Source organism: Hyaena hyaena, unplaced genomic scaffold (genome assembly GCF_003009895.1).
Source record: "Hyaena hyaena isolate Hyena2069 unplaced genomic scaffold, ASM300989v1 scaffold_676, whole genome shotgun sequence".
Lineage (NCBI taxonomy): Eukaryota > Metazoa > Chordata > Mammalia > Carnivora > Hyaenidae > Hyaena > Hyaena hyaena.
The window spans coordinates 1058684-1077362 of record NW_024081310.1 but is presented as its reverse complement, the minus strand read 5'-3'; the positions used below and the strand labels follow the sequence as shown (position 1 = coordinate 1077362).

Below are 18679 nucleotides of genomic sequence, written 5' to 3'. Positions count from 1 at the left end.
CGTTCATCCTGGGGCTTTCTTACTCTTTAGGCCTTGTGAACCCATCCGTGCAGGCTCAGGGAATTCCTAAGCTTATTCCCCACAACCTACAAAAAGTCATTTTATAAAATTAAGATAAACTATAAAATAAAAATAAATAACTTTTCTTGAAACCCTCAGAGCCAAAGTGGCAGGCCTGCTGCGTGCTTCTGAAGAGCCTAAGTAACGTCATTTTGAGATTCAGGCCTCCATTAAGAGCAACCTCGGGCTACATGTAGCCCCTCTTCCAGAAAAAGCCTCAGATTGTTCAAGGCTAAAGCTACCCTCGGACCGCTCTCAGGTCAGCTAAACATTTCTGTGGTCTGAGTCAAGGCTGGGAACTGCAGACAAATTAACCAATTACTCACCACTTGCCTAAACCCTACGTAGGCCCTTTGAGCTCACCTCATAATTAATCATTTTCAAAAGATACTCAAAGGTCATGATTGGGTCCCGGCCAAAGGTAACAGACACCTCACAGATACTGAATAGTCAAAACTATTACTTTGGATGCTGTACAATTGTAATTGAAGCTTATGTAATGATGTCATACCTACAACGTGTGCACTGTAACACCCGGTCCCTTACCCCATAAAAACCCTGCTCACTATTGTTCGCGGCTTCACCTTCTGCCACGACACCGTAGGTGGGTGAGGCCCCTGCTCGAGCTTGTAATAAAGACCCTTTTGTACTTGCATCGGTGTCGGCTCCTTGGTGGTCTCTGGGGACTCGCGAATTGGGCACAACACTTCCAAGAAAGACCGAGGACGGCAGAAACCCAGGGAAAACTTCCTTTGCTGAGAGGAGACTGGGGGACAGGGGAGCTACAGCCCCGCCTCCCTGCTCCCCTGGGAAATGAGAGCCTCGTGATGTTGGGGACAAGCAGTGAACCCTTAAGCTCCCAGAGCACAGGCGAAGATCACGGTAGATGGAGGGGGGAAAAAAACCCTCTACCCCTAAGATTGGGGTGCTAAACCTTCCTGGGCGCAGAGAGTACCCACCCACCACTGGGGGAGGGACAGAGCTACTGAGAAAACCCCATCCCCAGGCCTGGGCCCGCGGAGCCTGCCCACACCGGGGCTGGATGGGACCAAAGACTTCTGCTACTCCTGCCACCACACTGGCGAGTTACAAGCAACAGCCGTCTATGCTGTTGTGTGGAGCAAGGTGTATGGAAAGACCCTCTCTGAGAGGCACACCCCAAAAGGAAACCTAAAGCTGAGGATGGAGCCGATGCTGAGAAAAACCAGTTCCCAATGGACACACAAGTTGAAGCTAGTTTACTGACGCTGGTGGAGCATTGATGGTGACCACAGCAACACCTACACCCACCCCCAGCTCAACTGCTGGGAAGACCGAGCTCCTGGGTACAGACCTACAGGAAATGGCGAACTTGTTTTTTTGATATCAATACTCTTCACTTCCTTGTCTCCACTGAGCTCGCTCCCATACCCCTCCCCCCACCCCCAGCGCTCACCCTCTAGCACGTGGTGTCCCTACGGCCAGCACCCGTGACCCCCCTCCCAGCCCTCTACCACTGGCTGACAAGACAGGCTAGAAGAGTCGGGGTGTTGGTTTCCCCAGAAGAGACTTCAGCCAATGATGGGTTTTAGTTGGGGATGAATACCCCTCAGGTGGGACAAGTCAGGCCTCCCCCGGACTGCCTCCCAGGGATCTCCGGGGGATCGAATCTCAACTGCCCGCAGTGCAGACTCACTCATGAATGGACCCTTTCATGGCTGTGTGTCTTTCTCCGCCTCATCTTTCATTCCCTGGGGTCACCTCCCAAACAAACCACTGGCACTTGAGTTCTCATGTTCTCAGCCCAAGACAACTCCCCTTCCTCTCTTCAGGCCACTCAGGAGCCCCCAGGGCTGAAGTCAGAACGGCCACAGTGCTCCATTAGACAGTTCTTGAAACTTGGCTGTGTTCAGACCTTACTTATCTTGCTTCAGAATGAGGCTCACCCAAGAGCCACTAATGTCCATCTCACAGTGACCCCCTCCCCCTGGTCCAGACTGGAAGGCAACCAGGTCCAGATCTGTCAGCTCCCCAGCAGAGAACACAGCTCAGCTCTGAGGCTGCTTAAGGATCATAGAGTAAAGCACTCAAACAAGTGAATGGTCCCTAAGTCCTTACAATTGTCAGGAAAAAGCCTGGCATGATTTCAGTTTGAAAAAAATGTTCCTTCTCAGGGCACTTGGATGGCTCAGTCTGTTAAGCTGTCTGACTCCCGATTTCAGCTTGGGTTGTGATCTCACGGTTCCTAAGATTGAGCCCTGCATTGGGCTCTGTGCTGACAGTGCCTCTCTCTCTCTGACCCCCCCTGCTCACTTGTGCGCACAGGCACACACTCTATCTCTCAAAATAAATAAACATTTGTTAAAAAATTTTTTTTAAAAAAGATAAATGTTCCTTTGCAATTACCTTTTCCTCTAGAAAATCCCTGTTACCAAAGACACTCGCGAGAGTTTGGCTGGGACGGGCCCAAAGATGGCTAAAACTGCTGAAGTCTTCCACCTCCCCCACCCTACCCCAAACCTCTTTATCAATTTGAAATGGTTTATTTGGTTCATTAGGTAAATAATTTTATTTCCCCAAATACAAGCCCGTGGCTGGAGGAGGCAGCTGGGAGACAGCTGCTGGGCCAAGAGCCAGTTCGAGGCTCCCAGTCTGGAAATAACCCACAAAGCCAGCCATTCTCAGCTTGTAGAAAGATGCCCATCTCAACAGCAGCAGGAGTTAGGGACTTTGGATCATGTCTTCACAGGTTCTTTTAACAAGATCTTTTAACAGGATCTTTTAACAAGATCTATAAAAAAAGGGCAAGAACATTGCATCTCTTGAAATGGTGTGCAGATTTTATGTGATTAGTCATGGGCAAGGTCTTGACCATAGGAGATCTGGGTTTTTTTAAGTTTACTTATTTTGAGAAAGAGAGAGGGTAGGGAAAGAGGGGGAGAGAGAAAGGGGGAGAGAGAATCCCAAGCAGTAGATCTCCAACTCACAAACTGAGAGATCATAACCTGAGCCAAAAACCCAAAGTCAGACGCTTAACCGACTGAGCCACCCAGGCACGCTGTTGGGAGCCATTCTGAACTCACTAGTGAGAATACTCCTTGTGAGGTTAAGGCAAGCTTGCACGGTCTCTTGCCGTCAGATGATGACCGATATCCACCCCCCACTCAATTGTTTCTGCTTGAACACTGACCCTGACCCCACAGCACCTTATTGATTGGCATTCAGAGTGACCTATTCTGGCCTTGACATGCTGATTGCACCTTGTGAAGGAACTTATTATAGGAACTTCTTTTGTGATCATGGGAGCAAACATTACGGTTCCTGAAAATCCTGTTTTTCTTAATACTTCCCCTTAAGCAAACAGGCTATGGACCCCTGCTCACAAAGAACTAACTTTTGCCTTTGCTATGCTAAAGACAGTCTTGTTTGTATTTGAAGGCTAAAGATACCTTCCTTCCCCCATAAGATAAGCATCTAAATCACCTGCATCAATCACTATTGATAAAGGTATGCCTGAGTCTTCTACAAATCTATGTTCTTGGAAATTTTTACATATCAAAGAAATTTGTCATCAAAAATCATTGTCTAAGGCAAATGCCACTTCTGTGCTATTCCCCATACACTTAACCATAAATAAAGCTAAGTCTCAGTCAGTGTAGAGATGCCTGCCTGGTGACTAGAAAGAATCTTGGGTCTCTCTCTCTCTCTCGCCGACACCGTCCATCCTTCAGGGACCCCTGGAGTGGCTGGAGCGTGACTCTGACAGCACGCCATAGTAGATTTGGGGTTTTTAAATTTTTTTCCTAATGTTTATTTATTTTTGAGTGAGAATGAGAGAGTGGGAGAGAGAGGAAGCAGGGGAAGGGCAGAGAGAGAGGGAGCCACAGAATCCAAAGCTGGCTCCAGGCTCTGAGCTGTCGGCACAGAGCACGACGCGGGGCTCGAACTCACAGACAGGAAGATCATGACATGAGCTGAAAGATGGACAGTTAACTGACTGAGCCACCCAGGCGCCCCATAGTACATGTGTTTTTCATGTTATTTGTCTTGACCTTTCTGTTCCAGCACTTTTAAGTTGCCCTGGGAGTATCCAGGGCGCCTTACAGGTGTCTCAGAAGTCACTGTGGGGACTCAGGGAGATGGCACAGGGCTCCCCTTCTTCTCTCCCCCAGACTGGGTGCTAATGGGAGTCATAGCACTTCCATCCGCATCCCTCCTGGGCCGACTGCAATCCCCCCTCGCCTCAGGATCCCTCTCTGTAGCCACCGCTTTCCACACTCTCAGACCAGCCACTGTGGTCCCCCGTGATCCCTCTCCTCTCAGGTGGGAAAGCCAGTGATGAAACTGCATTTCGGGCAGAAGGTGAGTATCTCAGGGCTGGGGGCGAAAGGATAGAGAGGGCCAGAAACACTGCTTCTTTTTCGTGTCTGAGCCTTCATAGATGTCTGACGTCAGGCTCTGCCTCAGGGGTGACTCTTGCCCACTCGGGGACCATACTGTGATCTGGCAGAGCCTTTCGATGACCACACACCCCCCCCTCCCCCGTGCCAGAATGAGAGCATTTCTTTTCTTGGGCTGGTAAGATTCCCGAGAAGAAGCTTCCTCCCTTTATTCTGGGCCACAGCATTCTGGGTACCTAGCAATGAAGGTCGAGGGTCTCAACGCTTGTATGAGAACCCAGTTCTAGCACGAAGGGCCTGCTCTCAGCGGTACCTGGTGCCCCTCATCCCAGAGACCCAGCCTTGCCCCAAATCAAGCGCCAGTCGACCGCTGGACGGGGTCTCTGGCGATCTGCCTCATTCCTGAACAGACATCCCACAGATTTGTGCTGCTCTACGTAGAGCCAATGCCACCTTCCAGAAGCTGAGCCCTTGGGGGTCGTCCAGGGCAGAGCTGCCTCCTTCTCGCCTCCTCCACTGACAACTTAAGATTCTGCCTTTTTGGGACGGCTAAGTGGCGAACCACATGTCCGTGTGATTTCTGGCTCCTAATAGCGTGTTACTGTCCCCTTCCCTCTCCTCTCTGCTCTTGCGGTTCTAAGCTTCTTTGGTCTGTTACTGTTATTTTAGTGGTGTATGGAGATGGAACAGGAAAATGCAACCCTCTGTTGGATGGACTGATTCCACTGTGGTCATCAAACCACCCTACTGGGTTCATGAGAATAAATGTCTGCTTGGGGTAAAAGAGACCCTCTTGACTCGAACAAGAGAAGTGTCTTTGTTAGTCAGGAGTCTCAGCTGGGGTGTGGGGGAGGGGGTGGCTCTGCTCCTGGCGGGGGGGGGGGGGGGGGGGGGGGGGGCGGCTCCTACAGTCTTGTTCTGCCTTTCTTAAGGTGCTGCTCTCATCCGCTGGTTCAAGTTGGCCTCTCCGCTGCCCGCAGCAGAAGTCACGGGAAAGGGACCAGGGCCAGAGGCGCGTCCACCGACTCCCCTTGAACTGCGCATGCCCAGAGCATTGCATACTTCGTTCTACTCCTCTTTCACCGGCCGGAAGAACCCAGTCGAGTGAGCACACCCCGCAGCAAGAGGGATCGGAAATGCAGTGCTCCCTGGGGATCTCGCACCTAGCCGGAAGTCAGGCCCAGAAAGCACGTGAAGCCAAAGGAAGCAGTAGACATAAAGCAACTCCCAGCCGCCTCTACCGTGTTGATGACGACGTGCATCTAGACAGGACGCCGTCCTAGACCCCCACAGTGAGACTGTGCCCCCTTACCCTCCTACCTGCAGCTCGCTGGCCTCTGTGTGCCCGAACGTGTGCCGAAACGTGGTTAGCAGTGGAGGGGCCTGGCTTTCCCTGAGGGCGGGGGCTCCTGCGGGCAGACGGGGGCCCCTGGAATCCCGCAGAGGCAGGGCCCAGGGTTGGGCACCAAGTGAAGCCAGGGATTTCAGGAGTCGTGGGGCTGCAGGTGTGTGTTCATTGAGCTCCCTGGGGAACACCCCTCGGCCTGGTTAAGGGAGAAGCAGTAGCAGGACCTCAACTGCTTTTTTTTTTTTTTTAATGTTTTTTTATATATTTCTGAGAGAGACAGCGTGAGCAAGGGAGGGTCAGAGAGAGAGGGAGACACAGAATCTGAAGCAGGCTCCAGGCTCTGAGCTGGCTGTCAGCACACAGCCGGAAAGGGCTCGAAACCACGAACCACGAGATTATGACCTGAGCTGAAGTCGGTCGCTTAACTGACTGAGCCACCCAGGCGTCTCCCCTCTACCGCTTTTCTAACCCTGCTTCACAAAAGACCACAAAGTCAGCCCTTAAAATAACACCCAGTTCTTATGTTTTAGCGCAGGTTAGAAGTCCAGGCAGGCTTGACTGAGTTCTGTGCTTAGGGTTTTGCAAAAGCAAAATCAAGTGTTCAGCCAGACTAGGCTTTCATTTGGACCCCGTGGTAGGAATCTTCAAACCCCCTTCCCACTTCCAACCTCTGATTCCTCCTCTGGGAAGAGCAGAGAACATTCTCTGCTTTTTAAAGGGCTCATGTGACAGAGGGCACCTGGGTGGCTCAGTTGGTTGGGCGTCGAACTTCGGCTCAGGTCATAACCTCGAGGTTCATGAGTTCAAGCCGGTATAGGGCTGTATCATATAATGTATCATAAACAGCCATTATCAAAAGACATTAACCCTTGTCTTCCCCTTATTTTTTTTCCCCTTGCCCCTGAGGATAGTCACGTAGCCCTCAGTGCAGGCCCAGAAGGTAATCTCTGGGTTAAGATAGAAGGGGTGAATTTAAATTCATGTATAACAATATAACTTAACATGTTATAGGGGTGGTATCTTATCATGTTCACATGACCCACCACACCCTAGAGGCGGGAGGAGTATAAAAGGGTGAGGGTCAGGGAGCCTGGGTGGCTTAGTCAGTTAAGCATCTGACTTCAGCTCAGGTCAAGATCTCACGGGTTCAAGCCCCGCATCAGGCTCTGTGCTGACAGCTCAGAGCTGGAGCTTGCTTTGAGTTGTGTGTCTCCCTATCTCTCTGCCCCTCCCCAACTCACGCTCTGTCTCTCTGTCTCTGTCTCTCTGTCTCTCTCTCAATCTCAAAAATAAATAAACATGAAAAAATTTTTTAAAAGAAGGGTGAGGATCACTGGGCACCATGCTTAGAAATCAACTTTCTACAGAGGCGAAACCTGAGGGCCGGAGGTGGGGGATCTGGGGTGGCCTTTCCTAGCGGTGTGCTGGGCTTCGGCAGGGAGGGAGGCCATCCTGTCCATCCTCCCAGATCCAGGGCAGACGCACCCATGTGCCCTTGTGGAGACAACCTTCCAGAGAAAGCAGAGGCAATTACCTTCAGCACCAAGAAAGCCCTTTGGAAGTTCTAACGAAGGCCTTGAAATTGGAGGCATTACTTCAGGAATGTGTACATTTTGTTGGGGGGGAGTGTTGGGGTGGAGAGGGTTCACAGCCTTTATCAGCCTCTCCAAGGCATCAAAGAAAGAGGAGAAAGAAAAGGAATCAAGTATTGAATGAATACCCTAAGGGGTGGATCCCCTCCAGCTAGGTAGCAATGCTGCTTCAGGGACCCAACCAGCCACCACCTGGGGACAGGGATGAGTGGTCTAACCCTTTTAGATGTCCGTAACACTACACTCACAAGTTTGGTTCTGCCTGGGAACCGAGACTTCCCAGCGCTCCTGGGATGGAGCGCACATGGTTGTAGGTCTACAACTGGGCCAGTGTCACATTGAAAATCTGGTCTCCCCACAACCTTCAGGGTGGAACCCAAACTTCTCTTCCCCAGTCTGCCTGCTGTGGTCTGAACCCAACGTTCAGGTTACAGTCCTAATCCCCAGGGTGATGTAGGAGGGAGACCCTTGGGAGGTGCCTAAGGCATGAGGGTAGAGCCCTCATGGGTGGGGTTAGTGCCCTTATGAAAGAGGTCAGCGAGAGCTCTTGCCCTTCCATCAGGTGCGGACGCAGCCAAAAGGCGGCCATCTTGCCAGCAACTTCTCAGCAGCAACCTGGATCTGCCAGTGCCTTGAACTCGGACTTCCCAGCCTCCAGAACCTTGAGAAACAAATTTCTGTTGTTTATAACTCACGCCATTTGTGGAAAGGAGGACCGAATCGACACTGGGGCAAATTTTCTGATAACCTGCGTTAGAACGCGTCCTAGTGAAGAGAAATTTCTACGGGACCTTGTTCTGGGAAGAGGACAGTTAAGGATCAGGGGCCTGAAGCAGAGAGGTCAGAGCCTCTGGCAAACTAGATTTCCCTGCTAGGTGTTAAGGAGAATAGGCAAGGGCCAGGCGGTGGACTTTGACTTTGGGATGGAGCGGTGCCTGGTGAGCCTGTGTTTTCTGAGCCAGGTCACTTGGGAAAGCCGTTGGTCACGCAGCAGGGGCGGAGGGGGCGAGTGTGCAGATGAAGCTTTAAGGTAGTGACTCCGAAGAGGATACCCTGCCCTCTCCCTATTCCCGACTCTGCCCAGGAGCTGAGCCAAACGCTCCCCCTGGCTGGGACCTTTGGCGTCATTTAGATCAATTCCCCCATGCAAAGAGGGACAAACAAGCACCTTAGAGGAGGTGGCCTGCCCAGCGTCAAACGCAGAGTCACACACTGGGCAGGCACAGCCTCCTGTCTGCACATTTGGGCCCATTCCCTCTGACTGCCCGCCTACACCGGGATGCTGTATGAGCACAAGTCTGGCAAAGAGGCGTGATCCTGACCCCCTGACTTCGAGCAAGAGGCATGGGATCCAGGAGGAGATGCAAGGACTAGTTTTTATTCTTTGTTTTCCTCTGGGGGGTGGGGGGCAGCGTTTGAGGCACGTTGTCATCCAAGGACCCGGTCCTCCCCGCATCATGCTGGCGGGCGGGGCCCTATCGGGGGCTCTTCTCTGCAGGGAGAGGCGGGAAAGCACTACAGGCTGACCATGCTGGTCGCAAGGGCAGACCCGGCAGAGCCCAGGATGATTTTGGATGACAGCGAGAGTCCAGCCGCTCCTGGGGGAAAAGCAGAGGGTGAGGAGAGCGGGAAGGACAGACCTGGGCAGTTCTGTAGGATAAAACCGTGGGGTCGAAGACTCCAGAGCTCCTCAGGAAGGTCTGAGGCCCAGAGACCCCTCCCAGCACCCTCCTGTTTCCCAAAGCCCCCAGGATCTCCGCTTTAGGAGGGCAGCTGCGAGCAGCCCAGTGGCACGCGCTCCCGTGGAGAAACCCAGAATAGGGAGCCATCCCCCTCCAGGGAAGAAGGGTGAGCCCAGGTAGGCGGAGATCCCCAAGTAAGCCAGCAAACCCACTCTGGGTAGGCAGCCTGACTACCCAGGTCATGGCTCCTACCCCGCCCCCCCCATACCTCCCTGGTAGAAACCCAGACAGAGCATGGAGGGTGACACGAAGGAACAGAGGCTGAGGATCAGTGGGGCTAAGATCTGCGCTGGGTCCTGAGTCTCTTGTCCTCACCCTCCTTAGCAAGCCCCACAGCTGGGGACACTTACCCACGGACTGAAGCGTAGCCACCAGGCTGCCCGCAGCGACTCCGCCCCCGTTGGCAATGGCGGCGGCGGACATCATCTTGGCCCCTAGGGATGAGGCGGTGATGCCCGCCCCGGTGAAGCCCATGGCTCCCAGCACCACGGGCACGGCCCCCACGGCCACGACTGCGGGGAAGAGGAGATGCGTTGAGAGAAGGGCTCAGGGGAAGGGACCCTCATACGCACTCAGTCAGGCTTAGGGGTCTTCAGGGGGTCTGGAAAAAAGAGGTGAACTCTGAGCTCAGGAGAGACTATGGGCATGGCCAGCAGTCATGGGTCAGGAGGAGCACAGCTGGGGGAGGGTGGGGAAGGGGCGGAAGGGCTTGTGGGGTCACTAGGAACCGGGCTGTGGGTCCCGTGGGCTCTGATCTGCAGCAGGACCTTCCTTGGGAAAGTCACTTGTCCTCTGGGCCTCGGATTCTGCCTTTGTGAGATGCCGGAAGGAAGGAGTGGTGTGCAAGCTTCCTATCTTTGAAGAGGAAATCTTTATTTCCAGTAAATCTTATTCAGAGGATTAGGGTAAGTAAGGAGCATGTTCCAAGCTCTGCTTCCATCCCAACTCTGGGGGTCCAGGGCATCGCCACAGAGCAATCAAAAGCCCCCAAACCCAGGGTCCCCAAGTCCATGACTTCTCTTCAGTGCACCTGCTGCATTCAAACTCTGCACATCTCATCCTAGGCAGCTCTCACAATAACCCTGAATGGACAATATTGGCCGATTTTTCACAAGAGGAAAGGGGAGCCCAGAGGAGCTCAAAGACTCGCCCAAGGTCACACAGCGAATGCCCTGCAAAGAGGCCATTGGGCCCCTGCTGGGACTGCGTCCCTGTGGAGTTCCCACAAGACTCTTCATTTCCTGTTTCCAGTTCCTTGCTTCCTGCCCATCTCCACCAATCCACTTCCTCTTCCACCATCTACGTGAGGCCGAGGCAAACCTGGGCCTGGATGAGGATAGTTGCTCCCCATGTCCTTGGGGTGGGGGGTGGATAAGGACTTGAAACTCTTCCCTGCAGACACTCACCTCCTCCTGTCACAGCCACAGCAACCTTGGCTAGAAACCAAAAGAACATGTTGTGAGTGGATCCACACTGGCCTCCCCTTCACTCCCTGAGCCTACAGCCCACCTATGGGAAGGTCGCTGCCATGTTTGGGAGACGGGAGGAAATGACTGCACCCAACCCCCTCCCTGCTTCACTTGGACAAGCGGGAATTCTTGGGGAGGTGGCCCCCACAGCCCTGAACTTGGTGAGGATTGCTGGGGAATCCGATTCCAGAGGCAAATGACTTGTCCCGGAGGGAATTGCATGCCTTGACCTCAAGTTATCTGGAGACAGGCTTCGAAGTCCTCGTTTCAGAAAACCCAATTATCACATACGGTTTTTGCTGTGTGTGTGTGTGTGTGTGTGTGTGTGTGTGTGTGTCTGTGTGTTTTAATCTGCCTGTGGATTGGTTGGTTGGCTGTTTGTGGGGTGATCAGACCCTTTTCTTTCTCTCTGCCTTGTAAGTCTGGTTCGTTTCAAACAAAACCAAACAAAAGCCTACAGATGTGGAAACCCAGGCATGCTATGGCCACGCCCCTTAACAGTGACTGAGGAATACTTGAGGCCCTGGTGGTTGTCAGGAAACTGAGCAAAACCCTGGGTGACCAGAGGGGCCACCTGGGGTGGGGTATGGAGTCAGTGACTCAAGAATCAAAAGCCCGGTTAGAGGGGCGCCTAAGAAGCTCAGGGAGTTAAGCGTCTAACTCTTGATTTTGGCTCAGGTAATGATCTCACGTTTTTATGAGTTCAAACCCCTCATCGGGCTCTGGGCTGACCATGTGGAACCTGCTTGGGATTCTCCTTCCCCCTCTGCCCTTCCTCACTGCTTGTGTGCTCTCTCTGTCTCTCTCAAAATAAATAAACTTAAAAAACTATTTTAAATAATTAAAAATATTTTTTTACATTTATTTACTTCTGAGAGACAGAGCACAAGTTGGGTACGGCCAGAGAGAGGGAGAGACAGAATCTGAAGCAGGCTCTAGGCTCCAAGCCATCAGCATAGAGCCTGACACAGGGCTCGAACTCACAAACTGTGAGATCATGACCTGAACCGAAGTCAGTCGTTTAACTGACTGAGCCACTCAGGCGCCCCTAAATTTTTTTTTAAAAAGCCCAGTTAGAAGGTATTTGCTATTTGACTGTATTGTTTGTCAGGACAGGTGACGCCGAGCTGGCCGGGAGCTTGGGCTCCCTGGGCTCCTACGTACACAGAAGGCCCATAGGAAATGGGTCCTGTGTGTTTGGTTAGCCCACTACTGGGCGCCCCGACTTGTCATCCCTGGGGAGGGTGGCCCCTTCCTTCCAGAGCCCGACCCACCCTATGCCTCCTCCCCAGACCAGATCTGAGTTTTGATTCTACCTCCTGTCCCAGGCTTGGGAGTGACCCCACCTCCCTGTCCAGGGCTCTTGGCCAACATTCGTCATTTGTACAAGAGGGACGGGGTTATCTTCCTCTGCGATTGTTATGACAATTAAACCAATTATAAATGTTAAGCGTTAAGCATGGAGAGTAGGAAGGCACAGCATCTGCTAAAATCTAGCTGTTATTATTTCATGGACTGCTTATCTTGAGCTCGGGAGTCTTTATATTTCTGGCAAACAGGGAGGGCTGCTGGCTATGGCCCAGGTCCTGTTCCTTGTCATGTTTCCATGCAGTGAGTGGGGGCCCCAAAAGGAGGGTTTGCTCCCCAGGTCCAGTTACCTCCGAGTGGGGAAATAATCATGGCCGAAGCTGGGGATCCCACCAGGGAGGGGCCACTCAGTGTCCCCAGCAGGGATCCCAGGGAAGCTGTGGCCTGGCTCAGGGCAGCGGTGGTGGACGACAAGGTGAGTCCTGAGGAAGAACAGAGGGTGAATGCACAGGGTCAGAGGTCAGAGGTCGGCAGTGGTCAGAGACCCGGTCCTCCCCATTCCATCCTATGCTGCTGGTTGTGCTGGGGAAGGTGGGAGCACCCAGCGCCCACCCCAGGAGAGGGAAAGGTAGGCAACAGTGCGGCTGAGGATGCACACAGGAGCACTTTGCAAGAAGTGGAAGCAAGTATTAGATACTCACCTGCTGACACTGACAGTTTCAAACACATGGTTCTCAGTGCAGAAAAGACAATAGAGTGAGGTCAGCAATGCACTACTCTGTATACAAATTAAACTTGCCGACAAAAAGCCAACACCCATTTGCAAAAATATATACAGTATGACAAACAGATACACACTGGGCATGTTAGAAAGGTTGACTTTGAGGGAGGGAGTTATTGGCAGGGGAGGGGGTTAAAAAGAAAACCATAGACCCAGAATGGCATCGCTTAGATTAAAGCCCCAAGTGTGAGCCAAGACCTAATACCTAACCTGACTGGAGTTTCGATCCCCCAGGAATATAACCCTGAGCTGGTCAACATGGGGATTTCATGGAGAGCACTAGGAAATTTACTGATGGGTCCCTTCCACTCCCCTTAGGAGGGCTACCCTGCCTAAAGCAATGGATTCTCTGCTAATAATGTTTTTTCTGCTCTCTCTCTGCCTTTAAGAACTTTTAATTTTCTATAGACTTGCTAATTGGGATGTTGCCAAATTCATGAACTGACTCGTAATAAAGCCAATCAGATATTTAAAATGTACTTGTTTGGCGGTGCCTAGGTGGCCCGGTGGTTAAGCAGTTAAATGTTGGACTCTTAGTTTCAGCTCAGGTCATGATCTCAGGAGTTTGTGAGATCGAGTCCCCCATTGGGATCTGTGCTGACAGCACGAAGCCTGCTTGGGATTCTTTCTCTCTCTACCCACCGCCCCCCCCCCCCACACGTATGTTGGCTCTTTTGCGTGTGTGCAAAGTAAATAAGTAAACTTTTAACAATTCTATTAAAATGTACTCAGTTCAATTTTTGTTATATAACAGAGGCTAAAGGGAAAATAAATAGCAAGAATAAATAGCTAAGACTGGAGAGAGAGCTCACTCAAACTAATGAAGTAAACGAACCCAAACTGAAGAATTTTGTTAAAATCAATCCTCTGGCTCTGAGCCCCCACAGGGAGGTGTTAAACTGTTATGAAAGGCTGATTGGACACATAGGTCAAAACCTAAAGGAGGTAAAGCCAGAGATGGACTTGGTCCCTCCCTGCCTATCTCCTTGCTCACCACCAGCTTCTTCCAGAACACTCACCTGTGGACGGAAGTCCAGCGAGGGTACTGCCGCATGCCGCCAAGGTGGCCTTGGCCAGGCTCACCGCCATCATCTTGGATGCCATCATCTTAGAAGCCAGGGAAGAGGCTAAGCTGGCTATTTGGACGACTTCCATGGCACAGAGAGTGACAAGCACCCACCAGATTCAAATCTGCTGAGAGGGTTGGTAAACCACAAAATTCAACCCAAGTACATTTGAAGATCTAACTGTTTATTAAGCAAACCTATCCGCCTGAAGGGACTTCAATTACCTCTATTTTGACCTCAGCTTTTCCTTTCTCATTAGTTAGGTTCCTCTTTACAGCTTATCTTTCTTTGTTTTTAACTTTTTTTTAATGTTTATTTTTGAGAGAGGGAGACAGAGCGTGAGCAGGAGAGAGGCAGAGAGAGAGAGAGAGAGAGAGAGACAGAATCTGAAGCAGCTCCAGGCTCCAAGCTGTCAGCACAGAGACTGACAAGGGGCTGGAACCCACGAACCATGAGATCATGACTTGAGCTGAAGTTGGACACTTAATGGATGGAGCCACCCAGGCGCCCCGACAGCTTAGCTTTCACTTTCACCTCGGGCAGGAGGCTGTGGGCCAAGCATCCTGCTGTGAGAACCGGAAACAATCCCTTCCAGCAGGAGAGACCCCAGGACTGACCCCAAGACAGTGAAGACCTGACCTTTACTGCCCATCCGCAGTCCTCACACAGACTTTGTCCCACATTTTCCATTTCTAAACCTTGAAGTATTTTGGCACTTTGGAGACGGCCTTTGGGACAGAGGTTCACTGTCTTCCTGCTGGTGGTGGCCTCATTGAAATAAATCCCTTTCTTGTTTCTCCACTGCTAGTCTCTCTGCCTTTGAATTTTGTCAGTGGCAAGTGGCCAAGCAGGTCTGTTTGAACCCCTCCCCCAAGCCAGGTGCTCTTGAACCCCTGCTCCCTGGCTGCCAGGGCAACAGCCCATCTAGCAAGTGGAGAGGTGCTCTGAGAAACTGCACAAAAATGGAGGCTTTCCTGCAAGGAGAGTGAGGCAAGACGTCGTCACTAGCAAAAGAAAAGAAAGGATTCTTTCAGGCCAGGACCCTTTCACTTTCTTTTCAGGGTGAAAAGAACCTTTTCAGGGTGAAGGGAACATCAGGGTACCACGCAGATGTTCTCACTAGGGCTGATCAGGAAGGACAGAGGGACTTTTAAAAGGTCACATTCCTGGGAGAGGTTGAAATTGTAATTAAGTCTTGGTATGCTGTTGTTGGTTTTTAACAGGGTGTCGTTGGATGGGGGAGGGGAACCCCAGAACTAGAGGTATGCCTGTAGCCTTGAAAATTCAAGGGGTTCAAGCGGTCCTCAGGGGCTGTTCTGAGCTTCTAAGGGCAGTGATAAGGGAGCATAAGGCAAGCTAACACCCCGCGAACTGCCCCCAGGTGGGCTCTGTGTGATATTCCCCAGGCACTCCCAGCTGCCCAAGAACAAAGGAAAGGACAGAAAACAAATGGTTAAACTAATTGAGTCTCCATCAGTTTACAAATATCTTAGTAATATTATGAGAAAAGGGCAAGTTTATTAATAGCCTAATCTCCAGGAACTCCTTACTGTCTTAATGCTAATGCTTTGCTAGAGAGAAAAACAACCTTAGCTTGACAACAGCTAGGCCTCCCCCCCCCCCCGCCCCCACTTCCTCCCAGTAATCTGTGAGTCTTCTTCCGCATATGGAAATCCTTTTAAGAAACTCCCCTGTGGGGCACCTGGGTGGCTCAGTTGGTTAAGCTTCAGACTTCAGCTCATCTCATGATCTTACCTTGACTTTGAGGCCTGGTTGGGCTCTATGCTGACAGCTCAGAGCCTGGAGCCTCCTTCGGATTCTATGGCTCCCTCTCTCTCTCTGCCCCTCCCTGCCTCTCTCTCTTTCTCAAAAATAAATAAACAGTAAAAAGTTTTTTTAAAAGAAACTGTCTCTTGACTTTATCTGCCCCAACTCTGTAGTATATAACCAGTCACTCCTCACAAGCCCAGCCTAGCGCAGCTCTTTCTGCTCACGGGTCCTGTCCCTGTGCTTTAATAAAATCGTCTTTTTGCACCAAAGATGTCTTCAAGAATTCTTTCTTGGCCATCAGTTCTGGGCCACTATCACTTACAAACTCCACCAGGCAGCAGCCTGGAAAGGGTTAAGGGAGGCTGGGGAGTGGACTTTATTTCTCCAAGCAGGCTGCCTCCTTCCTCCCCAAAACCCCAGCACCAATGTCTCAGCTACTCCTGAGACTTTCCTAAATCTGCGCAGAGCAGTTTAAAAGATACCGGAATTAGGAAATAAGAACCCATTATGCCTTAAGGCATATACTGTAGTCAGGTTGCTCTGGGTTTCTGTTCTCACGTCATATCCTCACTTAAGATGATGAGAAAAAAGATATTATGATCCCCCTTTTATAGATGATGACACACCTCTGCCACAGAGCTGACAAGTGATTTGCCCCAAGTCCAGCTGGGCTTGGAACGGCTCCAATTCGGTTCCTCCTGATGCTTGTCTTTTTCCCCTGCTCAGCTGATTTCTACCCAGGCTCGAACAAGGCTCATTGTCCCAGAGCCCCAGAGCCCAGGGGCCCTGTGTGCTGGAGTCCCTTCACCCCCCCCCCCCACCACAGCTGCCATAATGATAAGCAAAAGAACATTCTGCAAATGCATCCAGGAGAGCTTCCTTCGCACTCACAGAGGCCCCCTGCCCACCTGAGGTTGGAGACTGTGGGAAAGAGCAACCCCCGCCCTCCTCCCTCCCCGTCTTACCCAGAAGCAAATTTTCTCAAAATGTGTCTTGAATTCAGAAGTCTGAGCTCGGAATCTTGGATGTGTTTCCAGAAGCTCTGACTCTGGATATTTACAACACACTCCCTTATGACTGAGTCACAGCCAATGAGATAGGTTTCATTTTTGCTGGAAAATGAAACTAGAACTGTTAGGCTTTGGGGCTTGCCAAGCAATAGACGTTGTGTGTCTGCAGGAAGGGAGCGCCAAACCGGAGGTAGAGAGCAAGATGCAGTGGTCATTCGTGTAAAGCAGTGATGTGTGAACAGCCAAGTGTGCTGCAGCTCCGACCAGGTGTCAGAGCTGGAAGGTCGGCCAGTGGTACAGGACCGGGAGGGGGCGGGGGAGGAGGGGGGGGGGGGGGGGGGGGGGGGCCGGGGCCGCGGGGGGCGGGGATGGGCGGGAGGGGGGGGGGGAAAAGCAATGGGATTTACTGAGAGAAAGGCTGCTAAGTCTAGAGCAGAAACTTAATCCCGTTCCACTCCCAGGTCCCACTCAGCAAGTCAGACAGCAGCCAAGCCCGTGTTCAGCTGTGGCCTTNTGGGAGACGCTGGTCCCTGTCCCACGGAGTCCAGGGATGCTCACAACAGAGAGTGAGCAAAGCAATGGGATTTACTGAGAGAAAGGCCAAACTCTCAAGTGTGAGGGGGCTCCTGGCTAAGGGGTAACCACTGAAGATTTTTGTCCCTGACTTTTTATCGGGACCTTACCAGAAAGTGCGTGAGACCCCATTTGTGGCACCTAGCCCAGGCAGGTCTGGAATACGTTCATCCATTTTATTTTTTCCAAACCCCACTGCTTCTTCAGCCTCCCACTGGCAGCCACAGCCTGCCTCCGCTAGGGTCTCTTATCCATCCCTGCCTGATGTTAACCTTTTCCCTACTCACCAAAGTCCAAGACTGATCAAATCCCTTTAATAAAGAGAGACTTTTTTTTTTATCTCTCTGTCTTTCAAAAATAAATAATGTTTAAAAAAATTTTTTTTGAGGGGCGCCTGGGTGGCTTAGTCGGTTAAGCATCCGACTTTCGCTTAGGTCATGATCTCGTGGTTCATGGGTTCGGGCCCCACGTTGGGCTCTGTGCTGACTGCCAGCTCATGTGGTAGGAACCCCTCCCTAAGGAGAAAGAAAAAAAATGAAGAAGAGAGGAGAGAAGACTTCAAGGTCACCTAGATATGAGTCCAGCTGCCTACATCCCCCATGTTCTTGTAAACTGAAACAACTTAATCAGACTACATGTTTATGTGTATTACCATATACAGGAGACAAAGAAATAGAAAATGCATAAAAAACCCCTATGCCATATGATGTGGCCGCTCAGTTCTTTTGGGTACGAACCCAACTGAGCGGTGCCGGCAAAATAAAGTTGCTTCCTGGAAAGAAAAGTCTCGGTGTCATGACTCTCTGAGCGAGAATCCTGCAACACTCAGAGCCTGGAGCCTGTTTCAGTCTGTGACTCCCTCTCTCTCTGACCCTCCCCTGCTCACGCTGTCTCTCTCTCTCCTAGAAATAAATAAAAAATATTAAAAAAAAAATTTTTTTTTTGAGTCCCGTGTCAGGCTTTGTGCTGACATCCCCAAGCCTGGAGCCTGCTTCAGATTCTGTCTTCCTCTCTCTACCCTTCCCCAACTTGTGTTCTGTATCTCTCAAAAATAAATAAACATTTAAAAAATTAAAAAAAAATTTTTTAAAAAGGAGCGCTTGGGTGGCTCAGTCGGTTAAGCATCCGACTCTTAGTTTCAGCTCAGGTCACGATCTCACGTTTTTGCCATTTCGAGCCCCGCATTGGACTCTGCACTGACAGCAGAGAGCCTGCTTGGGATTCTCTCCCCCTCCCTCCCTCCCCCACCCTTCCCACTCGAATTGTCTTTTTCTCAAAATAAATAAGCCTTAAAAAAAGGCAACTGTAGCCAAAAGCTTTACATGATTGATCTCTAAATGTAACAGAGATTCTTGTGGGGAATAAGCTTAGGAATTCCCTGGCCTTGCACCAGTGAGTTAACAAGGCATAAAGAATTATAAAACCGTAGGATGCTCACACCCAAGCTTGGGTAAACGAATTAGGCCACCAAGATAGAGCTTTGCCCCCAGAATAGGGTAGGGGAAGGGACAAGGGCCCCCAGAGTAGAGGGGGGAACAAAGACCCCCAATACAAAGGTATATGAGGTAAGCAAGATTAGG

At 51.1% G+C, this 18679-nt stretch overlaps 1 protein-coding gene across 2 annotated transcripts; it reads right to left on the bottom strand.

The window, feature by feature from the left end:
* Positions 1-8737: 8737 nt before the first annotated feature.
* On the bottom strand, positions 8738-16573 carry LOC120220232 (interferon alpha-inducible protein 27, mitochondrial-like). 2 transcript variants are annotated; one of them, XM_039217286.1, is made up of 6 exons: positions 16482-16573; positions 13699-13873; positions 12249-12380; positions 10528-10557; positions 9472-9633; positions 8738-8977 (listed from the first exon to the last, which is right to left on the bottom strand). In XM_039217286.1, exons 2-6 carry the CDS (start codon positions 13832-13834, stop codon positions 8895-8897), a joined length of 543 nt encoding a protein of 180 aa, XP_039073217.1. In that variant the 5' UTR covers positions 13835-13873; positions 16482-16573; the 3' UTR covers positions 8738-8894. The 2 variants fall into 2 exon arrangements, with proteins under 2 accessions (XP_039073217.1, XP_039073218.1); XM_039217287.1 differs by having other exon boundaries at positions 13699-13870.
* Between the last annotated feature and the right edge of the window lie 2106 nt (positions 16574-18679).